General features: G+C 41.0%; 1 protein-coding gene across 2 annotated transcripts in view; it reads right to left on the bottom strand.

Annotated features, from left to right (window-relative positions):
• exosc8 (exosome component 8) overlaps positions 1 to 19,353 on the bottom strand; it is a 62,834-nt gene that overhangs the window by 29,272 nt on the left and 14,209 nt on the right. For both annotated transcript variants that reach the window (XM_069891702.1, XM_069891701.1), the window contains exon 4: positions 4,293 to 4,366. In XM_069891702.1, coding sequence (XP_069747803.1) covers positions 4,293 to 4,366 — 74 coding nt within the window. The remainder of the gene's footprint in view (positions 1 to 4,292; positions 4,367 to 19,353) is intronic.

The following is a 19,353-nucleotide window of genomic DNA, read 5'->3' as shown; positions in this document are numbered from 1 at the left end:
AGAGCAAATATTCAGCCAGCGGAGTGCCTTGTTCGTGCTTTGTTCACAGCAGCTGTTTGAATAAAATTGTGTGAAACAATAATGGTGTCACCCAGAATAAAGAGCTGGTTGATGCCACTCGCCATTGGAGTGAATCTCTTAAAGTGTCTCCTTATCCTGCTTAGTAAGTCTCCCTAGTCAGAGGCTTTTTTCTGTAAATTTGGGGGAAGGGAGTATTCATTATCTATAATATCGTTGTTAATTTTTTGGTTTGGTAGAGGGAGAGAAACCTCCAGTTGCAGCAATGGTTAAATGTTTTCAAAGAATGTGACTGAAAATAAAGTAAAATGTATTCATGCAAGTGAAGTATGTTCAGTACAAATGCAGTATAGATTTATTTAAACTGATTATTCTCCAAAACCTTGGCAATAATTTTATAATCTACATTCAAAAAAGAAATAGGTCTCTAAGTCCCTGCTTTTAGTGGGTCTCTATGCTTCTTAAGGATAACTGTAGTAATTGTTCTAGAAAAAGAACAATTCCGGGAAAGAGCCAGTCTCCATCACCTGTTTCAATACATCCATCAATAAATGAATTAATAAGTCTTGAAATTCTTTATAAAATTCAGAAGTAAAACCATCGTTCCCTGGAGACTTCCCACCAGGCAGAGATCAAAGTGCTTCCATCACTTCTTTAACAATAAAAGATGCATCTAGATCCTTAATATCCATATCCTTCAAAGGTAAAACTAAATCAGACAAAAAATTATAAATTTTAGCTTCATCTTCCAATACTTCAGAGATACACAATTTCTCATAAAATGTATGAAACTCATCATTAATCATTGAATCAGGTCTGAAAGCATTTACTGTTCTAGAAGCTTGTTCCGTTTTCAACTGTCACACTAAAACTTTATGAGCTCTCTCACCCAACTCATATCACTGCTTAGATCCCTGTAATAATTTCTCAAACTTATGTTTGTAAAAAGTTATACCGTAATATCTAATTAACTAAACGTACTTTCTTAACTTCCATAGAATTTTGTTGTAAATCCTTTTCCAAAATCTCTATCTCCTTCTCCTTCTCCAATTTACATATGTTGTTCTTAATTTTAGCAGTATAACTAATAATTTGTCCCCACAAATAAGCTTTCAAAGCATCCCATAAAACAAATTTACTATCAAATGAACCTACATTTATTTTCAAAAATAACTGTATTTGATCCCTTATAAATTTAGTAAATTCAAGATTTCTCAACAATAAAGAATTAAATCTCTCCAATGATAAACATTCTCCACTCTCTCTGAACCAGTACACATAATTAATAACAAAAAGTGATCAGATAAAATCCTAGTCTTATATTCAGCTTTAAAAACTCACCCTTGTAATTATGCATATATTTAAAATAAATCTATTCCAGAATAAGAATCGTGTCAAGATGAATAAAATGAAAAATTTTTCTCCTAAGAATTTAATTTTCTCCATATATCTACCAAATTCATATCCTTCATTAATACCATTAACCGTTTAGCCATCTTAGTTCTAATTATCAATTTTGGAGATTTATCTAATAATGGATCGAAACAACAATTAAAATCACCCCCTACCATAATTTTATCATACGCCTGACTTAAGAAAAGAATCCATCATAAATTGCTCATCATCTATGTTAGGGGCATAAACATTCATTTAAGTCAAAAAATTTACAATTAACAGTTTTGATTCATGTAGATCAGGTGGGTTTTATTAAAAATCAATATTCAGCAGATAATATTATAAAATTGATTTCTTTAATTAATGTTTCTCAGGAGTAATCTGGCCAACCCATGGTAATTTCTCGATGCAGAAAAGGCCTTTGATAGGGTGGAATAGAGTTTTTTTGTTTAAAATTTTGGAGAAGTTCAATTTTTGGGCCTCTTTTTATTGGTTGGAAAAAATCCTACTGCTAGGGTTGTGACAAATGGACAGGTATCTTCACTTTTTATGTTATCTAGATCGACCAGACAAGGCTGTCTCTTGTCACCAGCTCTATTTGCATTGGTTATTGAACCCTTGGCTCAGATGATAAGGGTATTAAGGTGAAAACAGATGAGTATAAAATAAATTTGTTTGCAGATGATGTTTTGATATATTTAACATAACCTTTGTTGTCTTTGGGAAATCTGCATGATAGATTGGAGCAGTATGTCAAAGTGTCGGGATATAAAATTAATTGGGAAAAGAGTGAAATTATGCCTTGAGCTGAAATGGATTATTCGCTTTGTAAACATAATGTGAAATTTAAGTGGTCTGGCCAGATTAAATATTTATATATCATAATAGATAATAATTTTAATAATTTATATGAGCTAAATTATTTACCTTTATTGTCTAAAATTAAATACAATTTAGATCGGTGGAAAGATTTACCTATAACATTAATAGGACGTGTTAATTGTTTCAAAATGAATATCTTTGCCCAAATTCAATATCTTTTTCAATCTATCCCTTGCAAGATTCCTCAAAAAGTTTTCAAAGATCTGATTGCTTTGGTGAGAAGGTTTTTGTGGAAAGGTAAAATGGTCAGGGTGTCACTACAGAAATTGACTTGAAAGGATGCATTAGGAGCGTTGCAACTTCCTAATTTTCAGCATTATTATGAATCGGCACAGTTGAAATTTATTAACAGCATGTTTGAAGTGGATAAACCTTTGATGTGGGCTGATATTGAATTATCTCAGATTGATGAGAAGAGGATGGATCAGTTTATTTATAGATGGAATTCTCAGTTATAACATAATTATAATTTGCCTGTGTTGAAACATTTAATGGAATTATGTACTAAAAAGAATGAAATTATAGGTACTCAAGGTAAAATTTTGGCCAAAATTTTGTTTCAAAACAAGCTCTTTGTTCCCACAACTTCAAAATTTAATCAAATTTTGAAGTTGTGGGAACAGAAACAAATTAAATTGGTAGAAGATTATTATGAAGCAGGATATTTTATTTTGTTTCAAAGAATGAAAGAGAAATAGGAAATATCTTCGAATACTCTTTTTTCTTATTATCAATTTGAAGCATTATTGTTGGATAATTTGGGGTGTACGTTACGGCTACCTACGCAGTTTAAATTTGAAATTCTATTTACTGATGGTAGTAAGAAAGGATTTACATCTGAGATGTATGCTTTATTGCAGAATAAAATGTTTAAGCCGGGTGTTTATAAATCGAAACTTAAATGGGAAAAAGATTTGTCCATATCTATTTCTCAAGATGACTGGATGACTTTATATGAGTATAGTATGACTAAAATTGTAAATATAAGATATAGATTGGTCCATTATAATTTTCTTTATCAGTTATACTTAACTCTGGAGAAATTAAGGAAATATAAGTTTATTTCTTCTGATTTATGTTTTCGATGTCAGAAGGAAGTTGGTTCTTTCTTACATTCTACTTGGCTATGTGAGACAGTGAGGCCTTTTTGGTACAGAACTAAGGAACTTTTAGAAGCTATTTTTTAATTTAAAATTTCACTTGATCCTTTGGTATTTTTATTGGGCTAAGTTTGGAGTTAAAATTGAATAAATTTCAAATCACTTTTTTGAGATTAGCTCTAGCTGTGCTAGGAAATGTTTGGCAATTACTTGGAAAAATTAGACTAATTTGAGTATTCAACGATCATATTTGGAAATGAGATCTTGTATTCCATTGGAAAAAAAAACATAATTTATGTAATAATTGTTTTTTTTTGTTAAAACTTGGAGCCCATATTTGGAATATATGGGGTTGAATTATTAATTTTCTTCCCACGCATTGATGGTGTTGCTCCAAACTATGGCAAACTGATTGAGAGTTTTGTTATGTGATCTCCTCTTCTTTCCTTCTTTTCTTTTTAGGGTAGTTTAGAGGGGAGTTGGGAGGGGTGGATGGGAGGTTGTAAGGGATAAAATGTTAAGTACTTGTTTGTACCTTTATTGTATGATTTATTATAATTATTAAATAAAAATATTTTTAAACTGTTTATTCTTAATGCAGGAGTATTAGGCATTGTAAGACTAAGTCTTAAGCAATTGGAAAATAAACTTATTCACCAATTCCCATAGGTGCAGGATACCAGGGGTTTTTACTGTGAATGGATTTTTTGGTATCTGGTTTAGAAGCTAAAGCTTTACATGAATTAGATACCCAACAAAAACTCAATGTGTATATTGTTTTCTCAAATTTAAGAAATAAATGATATGTTTTGGCCAAATGGTTATAAACAGTAATTGTATGAATATTCAGACATTTCTTCCCTCAGAATTTAATGCAAGTTATAGCTGAACTCTCACCACTTTGATGCCGCAAACAACTGTAGAATTCCCCAGCTTTACCAGTGCAGAACCATCTGCAGTTGTAATTGATCCTAAAATAAAATTTTAAAAAATCAAATTAACTCTCTCTGAACAATTGGTTTGGACCAGTTTTTTTTTTAAATGATCTTCTAATTCGAAGCGCACGTGTATGTAATGTGTGTATAAATAAGAAAAGTTCTTTGGTTCACAATTCAATCTCACTTCTTCTTCCAAGTTCTCTGGTTGCAGACAATCATCATACTGTGCACAGAATTTAGCATGTATAAAGTTCACCAGGCTTGGTGCTCAAAAGGTAAATGTTTACCGCTCAGGAAGAGGAAGGTTCTTGTAGGGTTTGCAGAGAGATATTTGTTGCTCCAGGATTTCCACAACTGAGGTAACACCACTAATCACCTCAGGGTCTCACTGATGAAACTTGCCCCATCAGGGTCTTCTAGATGGTAACCTCTTTCTTCAAGCTACCACAGAGTTCCATTCCTTCCTCTATTTCAAGAGAAACATCAGACAGATAGCACTTCCAGCCATCTACTGCTCTGGAACTTGCTTTCATCAGTTTCAAATGGTTTTCCCTGGATTGCACTTTTCAGTTACTGGTCAGTGTCCCACTCACTGACTGACTGAGCTGTTAAACTCTCTCTTTTCCAAATGAAACTCCAAAGAGAGCATGTGACTCATGTCTTGCAAAGCCCCCACCTTCCCCAGCAAAAAACTGGAGTTCTTTCTTCTGCTCCATCTGTTGTTACCTTAGGTAAACAATCCAGAATTGACCTTTCTGTGAGCTCTTTGCAGAAAGAGTACCGATAGACAGCATGACTCCAGCAAGACAATGGTCAAGCATTTTATGACAGTTCAATTAACACCTACTTGTGAAAGATGTTTACATTCTCCAGAGATCTTGCAATGTGAATTCTTCAGTCTTTCAAATAAGAAATAAGATCTGTTTTAAAATGTGTGTATGTATGTGACCTACTCTAAATCTTATAAATTCTCCCCAACTATTAATATTGTTACAAATGTAATGCCAATTTAGAGGAAGAGCGAATCCCTACTCAAAATTGCACACCTTACACTTTTCCGAGTTAAATTCCATTTGCAATTCCTTGCCCTAATTTCCTGATTCATCTAGATCCTGTTGTAATCTCAGATAACCTCTTGACTATCCACTCCAACCTTCAATTTTGGTGTCATCTGCAAACTTATTAATGCTGCATTGTCATCCAAGTTCTTAATATAGTTAACAACAATGGACCCAACACCAATCCCTGTGGCACATCACAGACCAATATAAATAACAGTCCTCCTCTACCAACTATCAAGCCCCTTCTGTATCCATTGAACCACAGAACATTACAGCACAGAAACAGGCCCTTTCAGCCTTTCTAGTATGTGCTGAACCATTTTTTTTTTGCCTAGTCCCACTGATCTGCACCCAGTCCCATAGCCCTCCATACCTCTCCTATCCATGTACTTGTCCAAATTCTTCTTAAATGTTCTTCTTAAACCCACATTCACCTCTTCAGCTGGCAGCTCGTTTCTACATTCCACTGCTCTCTGCGTGAAGAAGTTCCCCACATGTTCTTCTTAAACCTTTCCCTTTTCACTCTTAACCCATGTCCTCTGGTTTGTATCTCACCTACTCTCAGTGAAAAAAGCCTATCTACAATTACTGTCTATCCCCCTCATAAATTTAAATACCTCCATCAAATCTCCCCTCATTCTTCCACACTCCAGGGAAAAAAGTTTTAATCTGTTTAACCTTTTCCTGTGGCTTCCTTTTCATGAAGTCCAGGCAACATCGAGGTAAATCTTCTCTGCACTCTTTCTATCTTATTGATACCTTTCCTGTAGTTAGGTAATGAAAACTGCACACAATACTCCAAATTTGGCCTCACCAATGCCTTATACAACTTCACCATATCATCCCAATTCCCATACTCAATACTTTTGATTTATGAAGGCCAATATGCCAAAAGTTCTCTTTACAATTCTTTGCCCCTGTGACACTATTTTCAAGGAATTATGTATGTGTATTCCCAGATCCCTCTATTCTACTGCACTCCTCAGTGCTCTACCATTTACCATGTAGGTCTTTTCTTGGCTTGTCCTTCCAAAATGCAACACCTCACACTTGTCTGCATTAAATTCCATCTGCCATTTTTCAGGCCATTTTTCCAGCTGATCCAAATCCAATTAATTGAATTCCTGGATTCCATTCGAACTGATCTCCAGGATAGCCTACCATGCTAGAGATCTTGCTAAAATCCTACAAACAATGACTATTACCCTCGTCTCATCAATCTTTTTGGACAACTTTTCAAACAATGAAATTCATGACACACTATTTCTCATGCTCAAAGCCATTCTGCCCATCTCTGGTCAGTCCTTACCTTTCCAAATGCTTGAGAGTCCTGTCCTTTAGAATCCTAAGGAATTTACCCAAAATGAATGTTAAACTCATTAGTCTGTCCTTGCAGCTTTTGTTTTGAATAAAGGCATATTATCCACCCTCCAGACTTCCAGCTCCGAATCCATGACAAATTATGATACAAATATTCCTGCATTTTCTTCTCTGCCTTCCAAGAATACACTAGGCCCTGAGGATTTATGTGTTTTAAGACGCCCAGTAACTCCTCTTTTATCCTGGAGAAAGTCAGCAGGTCACGCAGCATCTATAGAAAGTAAAGGGTAACATTTTTTTCTGGACTGAGCTCTTTGTCAAGACATGAGCAAAAAGAAGAGGGAGGGGGGTAGAAAGGAGAGAATCAATCTTTCCACCTAGCTACATGAAAGATATCAATAAGATTGAAAGAGTGCAGAGATTTACTTGGATGTTGCTGGGACTTGAGGAATTGAGTTAAAGATAAAGGTTAAACAGGTTAGGATTTTATTCTATGAGTGTAGAAGAATGAGGTAAAATTTGATACAGGTGTACAAAATTGGGGGGAATTGACAGAATAAATGCAAGTAGGCTTTTTCCACTGAGATAGAGAGAAAATGGGATAAGGGTGAAAGCGAAAAAGTTTAAACAATTGGGGGAACCTTTTCACACAGAATAGTGGGTGCGTGAAACGAGCTGCCAACTGACTAAATTTTAACATTTAAAAAAAGTTGGACAGGTACATAGATGGGTTGGGGGAATATGGATTGGGTGCAGTTCAGTGGGTCTAGGCATAATAGTTCAGGAACAGACTAGAAGGCCCAAAAGGTCTGTTGTTGTGCTGTAATGTTCAGTGGTCCCGAGGGACAAGGGGAGGAGCACAGCTCAACAGACATGCGGTCATTGGTGGTTATAGGTGGGAGGGTAGAAAAAAAAGGCTGAGAAATAGACACTCAGGGAGGTGTATTATAGAAATTGCTGCCTGGGTGAAGAGCGCCCAAAAACTAATATAATGGAGCTCTCTAAATCCCTGGTGCAGCTCCACGAATCTTTCTAAATCTCCAGTGAGACCACACTTGGAATACTGTATTCAGTTCTGGTCACCTCATTATAGGAAGGATGTGTGTAAGTTATGGAGGGGAGATTTACCAGGATGTTGCCAGGATTGAAAATATGTCTTACGAGGTTAGCAGAACTAGGGCTTTTCTCTTTGGTGCGAAGAAGGATGAAATGTGACTTAAAAGAAGTCTACAAGATTATGAGAGACACAGAAAAATTAGATGCCCAGCACCTTTTTCCCAGGACAGGAGTAGCAAACACCAGAGGACATCTGTACAAAGTGAAGGGAGGAAAATTTAGGGGAGACATCAGGGGTAAGTTCATTTACACAGGGAGTTGTGGGTGCCTGGAATACCTTGCTAGGGATAGTGGTGGAGCCTGAAACATTAGGGTCATTTAAGAGACTTTTAGGCAGGCATATGAATGGAAGAAAAATAGATAGTCATGGAGTAGGGTGGGTTTAGTATTTTTTTCAGGAATACATGGGTCGGCATTTCATCAAGGGCCAAAGAGTCTGTACTGTGCTGCAGTGTTCTATGTTCTAATTGTCGAGATTTCCGGATTCTCGGGTGGCCTGGATTTCTGGCCAAAGGAAGTTGGCTAAACTGTAGGTAGAGCTAGGGGCTAGTATAATGTAGTCGGGCTCTACAACATGATGGGAAAACTGCAAAAGGAATAAATTAGCAAAAAGCTGACACACAAAATATGTCAGAGCAATGAAGGTCGCAGCAGCATCTGAGAGAACAATAGAGCACTTGTTGATATGCTCCTGCACTGATTGGCACCCTGAGACCGCATATGCGAGAAACTAGCTACTAGGTATTGATAAGCTCCCGTCTTATGATCGGTAAAATATTATACTGCAAGCATACTAACTTAGAGATACTTTGCATATGCGAGGCTCTAACTATTGGATATTAAAAGATGAGGTCTTTTTTGAATGGTGTAACATTATACAGTATGCTATGGATCAGGATTTAAAAAAATGTATTTTCGCTGTTCGGGGGGACTTTTGTCACTGACTCCTGAATGGTATTTCCTGAATGGTGGCAGTGAGTAAAAGTGACCCAATCTGCAGATCAAGGACCAACCAACCAAGTTGAAGTGAGTCGTTTCATGCAAGCACCCTGTGGACCAGAAATCCCCATTTGGTGTCAGAAGTCTGCCAACTTGCAAGCTTATCTCTCTTTTCTTTCTTGTGTCAGTAGGTGCCATTTTCCTATTATATTTCTAGCTTTCTCATTTGATATACACTTCCAAATCAACTGTTGTGCCTCTTTAATTAGTTCATCATCCCATGTACCTCCTAAAGGCCACCAATTTTACCTAATCTCTTATTCAAAGGCCCCCCCCCCACCTTTTCTATTTCCATATAGTCTTCTCATCTTTTGGATATTTCTCACACATTGTCTGTATTAAGGTCCCTTATCGGAGCTCCTATTCAACCATGGTCCCGGACCGCCAAGTTCCCCAAACTCTTAACTGAGCTCCCCGAGCTCTCACACTGATCCAACTTTTCACCGATCGGAACTCAGAGTCTCCAGTTACAGAAACATGCAAAAGTACCCGGTTCAGAGCAGAGAAAATGGAGAGGATAAGATATACTCACTCCGCGGGCCCATCTCTTGGTCTGCACCAGGAGCCCTCGCTTCGTTCCATCCACCAAAGATCTGATGAGTCTTTGGAACCCCACTTCTGACACCAAATATGGATTCCGGGTCCGCAGGGTGCTCACATGAAATGACTCTCAGAGGTTCCAATTCTGATCCTTGCAGAACACCACTAGTCACAGACTTCCAGTCAGAAAAACATTCCTGAACTACTGTCCACTATCAATATGTCCAAGCCAATTTTGTATTCGATTTACTAATTCACCATAGATCCCATGTGACTCAAGTTTCTAGACAAGTCAATCAGGAGAAACCTTGTCAGATACTTTAGTAAAGTCCATGCAGGCAATATCCACTCTTCTACTTCCATCATCTTTTCCACATCCTCAAAAAATTTGATCAAATTTGTGAGACAGAGCATCCCCAGCACAAAGTCATGACTTCTGTGCAAGTTTCCCTGGCATATGAATGTTCTACAATAATTTCCCTACTACTGATGTATGACTCACTTATTGATTACTTCTTGTTTTCCTGTGGTCTTTATTAACAAAGGAACAATATTGTTGATACGGAAACAGAGATATTAAGGCCCCAGCAATCTCCTCTCTTGCTTTCCTCAGTATCCTAGGATAAATCCCATCAAGCTCTTGGAACACATCCACCTTAATTCTTTGCAAGGCACCAACCAACTCTTTGTTCTTAATATTAAGATATTCTAGAACAGCCTTTTTTTTTGGCTATGGCCCCCTTAGAACACTGCTCAAAATGTATGAGACCCCTTCCCTATGAGGCAGTCAAGTTAAGTTGGTTTCTTCCATATTTTTCTCCTACCTACATAAAAATGCTTTGAGTTCAGTTTGTGTCTCCTCCCCCTTTTAAATGTCCTGTGGCCCCTAGGGTGGGTAGGGGTGGGAGGCATGGTGGATACATATGGCTCCATGCAAATGGTTGTTCTGGAATATCAGTATACCCTTCCCTAATCTCACTCTCATCCACATCCTTCTCCTTAAGAATATTGAGGCAAAGTACCCATTTCTTCACTCCATAGATTCTCTCCTTTAGCCACAAGTGGACCTACCCATTCCCTAACCACCCTCATGATCCTAATATAGGTACAAAATGCTTTGATGTTACTTTCATGGCTCCTTTTAGCCCTAATTTGTTGATCAAGTTCTTTCCTGTTTCCTTTATATTCCCAAAGGGCTTTGTCTGATTTCAGCCCCCATTTCTTATTGACTAAATGTGCCTTAATTTGATGAACTTAACATTTTAAGATGACAAGATGCAGCTACTGCTAAACTGAAATGGTTGTGAGATGCTTTTAAAGAGAATGATGAAATTAAATAGCTAGAAGCTGCCTTGTATACTGAAGATAAGGGTTGAATCTGCTGATAACACTGGTTGAATGGGATACCATTACTTGCTGAAGAATGCTGTTTCATTAAATGAAATGCAATTCCAAATTTGGAAAACTTTGATCAGTCTGAATTGTATACAAGTCCCTTTTTGTATTACACAAATTGAGTGGGCACTCAGAGCAAAGCATTATCAAGTAGAATACCGCTGAGTTCTGCCACTCCCATCCTGGATGAAAGTAATAAATGGTGTTCTGTTTAACTACCTTGTAAATTGTATTTTGTTACAGGGGAACAAACTTTAAAATTGGCATAGTCAGCAGGATCTTGTTGGGACCATCACTGAATAAGCGGCTACAACATTACTGGGACCAGAAGTGGAGAATTTTGAGCTCAAAGTCAGATCCCTTATGGCCAACCTCCCACAGAAGCTCCCAAGAACATTGTGGTCCCTCGTCAGACATTGATGTGGTTCTCTGCCGAGATCCCTTGTAAAATATTGGCCACAGGGTTCGAGTCCCTCTTCGTAATTGAATATTGGGGTTAGAGTCCCCTTTTGTGATGTGGTCAGGGTTAGAGTCCCCTTTCGTGATTTGTGGTGCTGAAGATCCAGCTGCGCTGGATGGGTCACGTCTCCAGAATGGAGGACCATCGCCTTCCCAAGATCGTGTTATATGGCGAGCTCTCCACTGGCCACCGTGACAGAGGTGCACCAAAGAAAAGGTACAAGGACTGCCTAAAGAAATCTCTTGGTGCCTGCCACATTGACCACCGCCAGTGGGCTGTTAACACCTCAAACCGTGCATCTTGGCACCTCACAGTTTGGCGGGCAGCAACCTCCTTTGAAGAAGACCGCAGAGCCCACCTCACTGACAAAAGGCAAAGGAGGAAAAACCCAACACCCAACCCCAACCAACCAATTTTCCCCTGCAACCGCTGCAACCGTGTCTGCCTGTCCCGCATCGGACTTGTCAGCCACAAACGAGCCTGCAGCTGACGTGGACTTTTTACCCCCTCCATAAATCTTCGTCCGCGAAGCCAAGCCAAAGAAGAAGGAAGTCCCCTGAGGGTTTGAGTCCCTCTTTTTGGTAGGGGTTAGAGTTTCCTTTCATGATACACAGGGTTAGAGTCCCTGTCGGTCCAGTAATAAAGGCACAGTTTAAGTACAAGGTTCAATTCCCTGTTGTAAGAGGTTTGACTGACTAAACTTTTGAATATGGGTAATAATTTTGATAAAAGCGATGGTGCAACACCTATACAACATATGTATTACTTAAATCCTAAGAACAGCAAAGATGATAGAGTTTTAAGTTATAAGTTGACAAAGCGATTGGGGGATGAAGTATAGCCCATAGGTGGTACGATAAAGAAGGCAGAAATGTTGATGTGGGAAAAGGGAGTCGGTGCTAAATGGAAAAGATTAATTAAAGAATGGAAACAGGAGACAGAGAAGAGGAGAGATAAAATTTGGAAGAATAATGTCTGTAAAAAAGGTATTGAGGTAAATGACAAAGATGGTAAATTGAAGGGGTGGAAAGTATTACAGGCAGAGTGTGTAATGGATAAATATTGGGAGGAATTTAGTAAGATTAGTTACATACATACACACATTTTAAAACAGATCTTATTTGAAATACTGAAGAATTCATATTCAGTAACATTGCAGGATCTCTGGAGAATGCTATGCACATTTCACAAGTAGGTGCTAATTGAAATGATGTCATGAAGTGAATAGACCATTGTTTGGAAGAGGAGACAAACTGGCTGTTTGCAAGTACTTACACGGTGCTCACAGAAAGGCCACTTCTGGGCTTTGTTTATCCAAGACAACAGATGGGAGCAGAAGGATAACTCCTGTTGTTTGCTGAAGAAGGTAGGGGTTTTTGCAAGTGAGAAAAATCACATGGGCTTTCTGGCAGTTGGCAGTTGGAGAGAGAGAGAGGGAGAGGAGACAAGCTCTCTCAGCCAGAGTGTGTGACACTGAAAGCAGCTGAACAGTGCAAGCCAGGAAGCTTGTTGAAAAAGAAAGCTCCAGAGCAGTGGATGGGCTGGAAGTGCTATCTGACTGATTTTCTCTTGGAATAAGTGGAACAGAAAGGAATTCTGTAGTAGCTTGAAAGAGGTTATCATCTGGAGAACCCTGATGGGGCAAGTAGACATTGATGCTCCTGTCCAATACCTTTTACCCTTATCGCAAACCCTGATGAGGAACCAATGGTAGAAATGCAGTTACGAGGGAACAGAGTTCCATTTTTGATTGATATCAGGGCAACATCCTCAACCCTGGATGAGGAGATGGTGGATTCTCTGCAGATCCCTCTTTCTAACAAAGAGACCAGGCTATCAAGATTGGATGGGAAGGCAAGGGTGTTCAGACTAACACAGCCAGGTGAACTGCATGATCACCTTTTCCATTACCCCTGGATTAGGGTGTAATCTAGCTTGAAGAGATTTGCTCATGGCGCTCAAAGCTGATATTTTGAGTTCTGATTATGCCATATGACTTAGGTGATAGGTCATATGATGCTGTCGGAACTCTTGACGCCTCAATGGTGGGCCGTGGACTTTGCACTTTTTGGTAATACTTTGGACCCACATGTAATCCTGTATTACAACCCCACGGCTGCAACACAGAAATGGCTGAGTATTTTGAACCATGCCTGGGGATGGTGGTATCAGTCCGAATGATAGGAGAGGTGTCTGGAGATCCTGGCATGGCAATAATAGTCCAGATGGGAAGCGACCTATAGAAACAAAGTAACTCACTAACCGCACCTCACATTACTACCTCAGTTAACCTTGGTCAAAGGAACAAAGGAGCTGGGACACCTCACTTACATGTTACAGAATGAAGCACAAAAGGAGGAATACAAGGAGCACCTCTCCCATGGAATGGTACGCAGACATCAGCTGCTCACCAAGGAAGAAAGCAATGAAGTATACTTTTCGTGGCCCACCTCTCGTGAGGTTGGCTTGACCAACTGCATGCTTGTAAGAGTAATGCTTAAAATTGGAGTTCAGCTTCCATTTGTACTATAGTATTCTCTTAAGCCAGAGGGTGCAGAAGAAGTGTGATCTCTGATTCGGTCACCAGCGAATCCTCGTTCCCTGCAACATGCCCATTTTCCCAGTACCGAAACCTGGGCACACGGAGTGGCAGTTAGTGTATGACCTCAGGGCAATCAACAAGATTGTGTTGCCCATGCATGCACTGGTTCCAAATCCAATTATAATCCTTAGCCAGATACCGGCCTCAGCTAAATTCTTCACAGTAATCAACTTACAAAACGCATTTTTTGCTGCACCAATACACCAAGACTCGCAGTTTCTATTCACCTTTACTTATGAAGGGTCCCAATACACCTGGACTCGTCTTAGTTTTAGCCAAACAGCTGAAGGGGCCTCCAGCAACTAGGAAATTCTACAGTAATACAATATGTAGATGACCTATTGCTTGCAAGCTCAGATCATGCCAGTAATGTGCTCCAGGTTCTACATTCCTGGGGGGGGGGGGGGGGGTACATCATACCCCGTTGAAAGATTACCGAAGGAAACAGTTGTTTTTGGGGATCCAACAGCGCGATGGAGAGAGCCCTGACACCTGATTGGGTGAAGCCCATTATCCTAGGCCTTGTAAACTTCTGCCGCCAATGGATTCCCGATGTGACACTGATGACAAAACACCTGACACCCCCTGCCTCCTCCAAATCACCATTGCCATTTCACCTAGATGAAGATCAGGAAAAGACTTTTGATTTCTTTAAGACTGCCCTCATGCAATAGGATGACCCCCCCTTACGACTGGCTATTCCAGCTGTATGTTACCATCAAGGACTGTGCTTCTGCAGTTCTTACGCAGTACCACGGTGACAGTCATCACCCAGTCTCCTATTACTTGACCTGCTTAGATGGTGTGGCTCAAGGCTACCCGCCCTGCACACAGACACTGCACAGTATACATGCTGTGGTATCCATTGCTTTCAACATCACTTTACATCAGCCTGTATTGCCGCTCTAATGAATATCGACCAAACCAAATATTTAAGCCAGGCATGGCTAAGATGCTACAAAGCCTCCTTGCTAAATAGTCCGTACCTAGAATTTCACCACTGCAGTACTATAAACCCTGCTTCCTTTCTTGAAGACCCAACGTACCACCTAGAAGCACCACCACTTGACTGCATTCAGGTAAATTAAATGTTGACATCTTTTCGAGTAGGTCTGTCAGATCAATCTCTTCATAATGCCATTCTAAATTTTTTTTGCTGATGGTTCCTCTACAATGGACCCACAGGTTGGCCAACGACTTTTGGGGTATGCTATAGTTACCGGCAAAGGAGAAACAGTTGAGGCAGCACGCTTTCAGGTCCCACTTCCTGCACAGCAAGCTGAACTTTCTGCCTGTATTCTAGGTAAAACTGAAAGATTGACCATCTACATTGTTACGGAATCCAGAGGACCCCAAAAACCAGCTCCAATAGATATGCACCACAATACAGAGTTACTTAAACAAAAGTAGCTTTTAATTATATTTGAACAAGAAAACATTTAAACTTAACTTACTACTTAACCTACTTACTTAACCTACCTAACCTACTTAATCCCCCCTCTAATACTAAGCACAGGTGTGTATAATGTGTATTTAAGATTAGAAAAGATTGGATCACAGTCCAATCTCACTGGTTGCAGGCAATTCTTGTACTGTGCACAGAAGTTAACATTAACAAAGTTCGCCAGTATTTGGTGCTTAACAGGCAAATGGTTACCACTCAGGACGGTTCTTGTTGGTTTTCTGAGAGAGATTCCTTTGGTTCCAGGACATCTGCACCTGATTCCTTTCCAATCTATCTTGCGACGAAACTTTCCCCCTTCAGGGTTCTCCAGATGATCCTCTTTCTTTCAGGTCACCTTTCAGACAGCTAGTCTTCTCCCTTGACTAGGCAGTCTTCCAAAAGTTTGCCAGCTTTGTCCTTCTCGAACTGATTTCTGTCTCCTTTCTCCCTGTTTCACACTCTCCCTCTCTAAGAGCAAAACTGTTCAGTCCGCCTGCCAAAATCACATGCTCTCCCAGGCAAGCTGTATGCTGCAACTTTGTTGCTCTTTTTGAAAAACATTCTCTGCAAAAGTCCTGTGCTTCAAAATGTTTGTGTGCAACCCACTCTAATAATCCTTCCCAAAACACCTCTAAATACTGTCACAACACAGACTCCAGTTATGCCTTTGATGCAGCCCATGACTTTGGTGCCCTCTGGCACCATAGAGACTACCTTACATCTACTGGAATGCCTGTTAAGAATCCTTCCTTTGTCCTTAACCTTATTAATGCACTCCAACAACAGGTTGCATTAGCCATTGTTAAATTTAGTGCCCACACAACGGGAGATAATCCAGTCTCCCAGGGAAATGCGGCAACAGATCAGGCGTCCAAACTCGCTGCCACCTCATAAGTATTATGAGTCTCCCCTCATACTACCACAGGGAGACAGAATCCTCATGGGAAGGACGGTCCTGCCAGACATGGACCAAGTACACAAAATGCAGAGGGACACCTCTGAGAGCGGTACGCACTGGACCCTTGGTTCAGGCCTCTCAGACAAGTTTGTGTATCTGATGTATTTTTACCCTTGTTGCTTGCATATTTTCAGTCTCTTACACAAGTGAGAAAGGAGGGAATGATGAGAATAGTGAAAGAGCCATGTTGGTGCCAAAAATTCTCCAGGAGGCACTTACCCCAATGCCAGATTTGTCAGAAAGCAAATCCCGGGTAATCAGTACAGGCGCCCCAGGGGGCTACACCAATACTAGTGGTTCTCAACCTTTTTCTTTCCACGCACATACCACTTTAAGTGCACTGTGATTAGTAGGGGATTACTTAAGGTGGTATGTGCATGGAAAGAAAAAGTTTGAAAACCACTGCTTTAATCGTACCCAAATGACTCATTATGTGCATGGTTTCATAACTCCAAAGGAAATGGACCAATAACAATTTTTCTCAAACAAAATATTTCAGTAACAATTGGGTCTAAAGCAGTGATTCTCAACCTTCCCTTCCTAATCACATACCACCTTAAGCAATATCACAGAGCACTGATGGCATAGGGATTAAAATAGTATGTGAATGGAAAGAAAAAGGTTGAGAACCACTGGTGTGTACAGATTGATTTATTGAAATGCTGAAGTTAAATGCTGTTCTGTTTAACTAACTTGTAAACTGTATTTTGTAACAAAGGACCAAACTTTTAAAAGGTGACCTTGTCATCCTACGATCCTGAATCTTGCCATTCATATCTTTTATCCTCAGAGGAACAAACTAATCCTGAACTCTAAACAACGAGCTTTTAAAAGATTCCTGTGATAGATGTGAATTTACCCTTAAATAGCTATTTCTTTTTCAGTGTCTGTCTATTACTGTTATAATTAGACTTACTTCAATTTAGCACTTTCACCCAAGGACTAGTCTCTTCTTTATCCATAACTATATTAAAGCATGCAGAATTATTAAATTTACATTCTGGTCAGTATAAGAAGTACTGAAATATCTTTCCTTTGAAGTTTATGGGATTTTGCAATGTGATATTTAGGTTCTCTGGCTTGGCTTCGCGGACGAAGATTTATGGAGGGGGTAAAAGTCCACGTCAGCTGCAGGCTCATTTGTGGCTAACAAGTCCGATGCGGGACAGGCAGACACGGTTGCAGCGGCTGCAGGGGAAAATTGGTTGGTTGGGGTTGGGTTATTTATATTTATTTATATTTAGGTTCTTTCTTTGGCTTGGCTTCGCGGACGAAGATTTATGGAGGGGGTAAAAAGTCCACGTCAGCTGCAGGCTCGTTTGTGGCTGACAAGTCCGATGCGGGACAGGCAGACACGATTGCAGCGGTTGCAGGGGAAAATTGGTGGGTTGGGGTTGGGTGTTGGGTTTTTCCTCCTTTGCCTTTTGTCAGTGAGGTAGGCTCTGCGGTCTTCTTCAAAGGAGGTTGCTGCCCGCCAAACTGTGAGGCGCCAAGATGCACGGTTGAGGCGATATCAGCCCACTGGCGGTGGTCAATGTGGCAGGCACCAAGAGATTTCTTTAGGCAGTCCTTGTACCTTTTCTTTGGTGCACCTCTGTCACGGTGGCCAGTGGAGAGCTCGCCATATAACACGATCTTGGGAAGGCGATGGTCCTCCATTCTGGAGACGTGACCCATCCAGCGCAGCTGGATCTTCAGCAGCGTGGACTCGATGCTGTCGACCTCTGCCATCTCGAGTACTTCGACGTTAGGGATGTAAGCGCTCCAATGGATGTTGAGGATGGAGCGGAGACAACGCTGGTGGAAGCGTTCTAGGAGCCGTAGGTGGTGCCGGTAGAGGACCCATGATTCGGAGCCGAACAGGAGTGTGGGTATGACAACGGCTCTGTATACGCTTATCTTTGTGAGGTTTTTCAGTTGGTTGTTTTTCCAGACTCTTTTGTGTAGTCTTCCAAAGGCGCTATTTGCCTTGGCGAGTCTGTTGTCTATCGCATTGTCGATCCTTGCATCTGATGAAATGGTGCAGCCGAGATAGGTAAACTGGTTGACCGTTTTGAGTTTTGTGTGCCCGATGGAGATGTGGGGGGGCTGGTAATCATGGTGGGGAGCTGGCTGATGGAGGACCTCAGTTTTCTTCAGGCTGACTTCCAGGCCAAACATTTTGGCAGTTTCCGCAAAGCAGGACGTCAAGCGCTGAAGAGCTGGCTCTGAATGGGCAACTAAAGCGGCATCGTCTGCAAAGAGTAGTTCACGGACAAGTTTCTCTTGTGTCTTGGTGTGAGCTTGCAGGCGCCTCAGATTGAAGAGACTGCCATCCGTGCGGTACCGGATGTAAACAGCGTCTTCATTGTTGGGGTCTTTCATGGCTTGGTTCAGCATCATGCTGAAGAAGATTGAAAAGAGGGTTGGTGCCAGAACACAGCCTTGCTTCACGCCATTGTTAATGGAGAAGGGTTCACAGGTTATATAACCTATATTTAGGTTACACAGTGTTTATACAACAATAATAATTGCATTTTAAATGTATTTTTTGGCAATATCTTGAAGAGCTGCCAATTGGCTCCTATATGTAGAAAAGTTATTTGGTGCTGGTACAGCAGGGGGGGGAAGAGAGAGAGAGAGAGAGAGAGAGAGAGAGAGAGAGAGAGAGAGAGAGAGAGAGAGAGAGAGAGAGGGGGGGGGGAGGGGGGGAGGGGGGGAGAGGGGGAGAGTCTCAGATGGGCAAGGGGGGGGGGGGGGAAGAGAGACGGCAGTGCAACCAGGTTGGGCGGGAGGGAGAGACGACAGCGCGACTCGGGTGGGCGAGGGGGGAGAGAGATGGCAGTGCGACTAGGTTGGGCAGGGGGAGAGGACAGAGAGGCGGCAGCGCAAATTGGGTGGGGGGGGAAGAGAGACAGGAGCACGACTCGGGTGGGTGCGGGGGAGGAGGGAGAGATGGCAGCGCGACTTGGGTGGGCGGGGTGGGAGAGATGGCAGCGCGTCACGGACAGCTGTGTAAGAGAGAGATGGCAGCACGACTCAGGTGGGCGGGGGGAGAGAGATGGCAACGCGACTTGGGTGGGCTGGGGAGAGACGGCAGTGTAACCTGGGTGGGTGAGGGGGAGAGAGAGAGACGCCAGCGCGAC

Source organism: Narcine bancroftii, chromosome 7 (assembly GCF_036971445.1).
Source record: "Narcine bancroftii isolate sNarBan1 chromosome 7, sNarBan1.hap1, whole genome shotgun sequence".
Lineage (NCBI taxonomy): Eukaryota > Metazoa > Chordata > Chondrichthyes > Torpediniformes > Narcinidae > Narcine > Narcine bancroftii.
The sequence above is the reverse complement of the archived record's forward strand: the minus strand, read 5'-3'. Positions and strand labels throughout refer to the sequence as shown.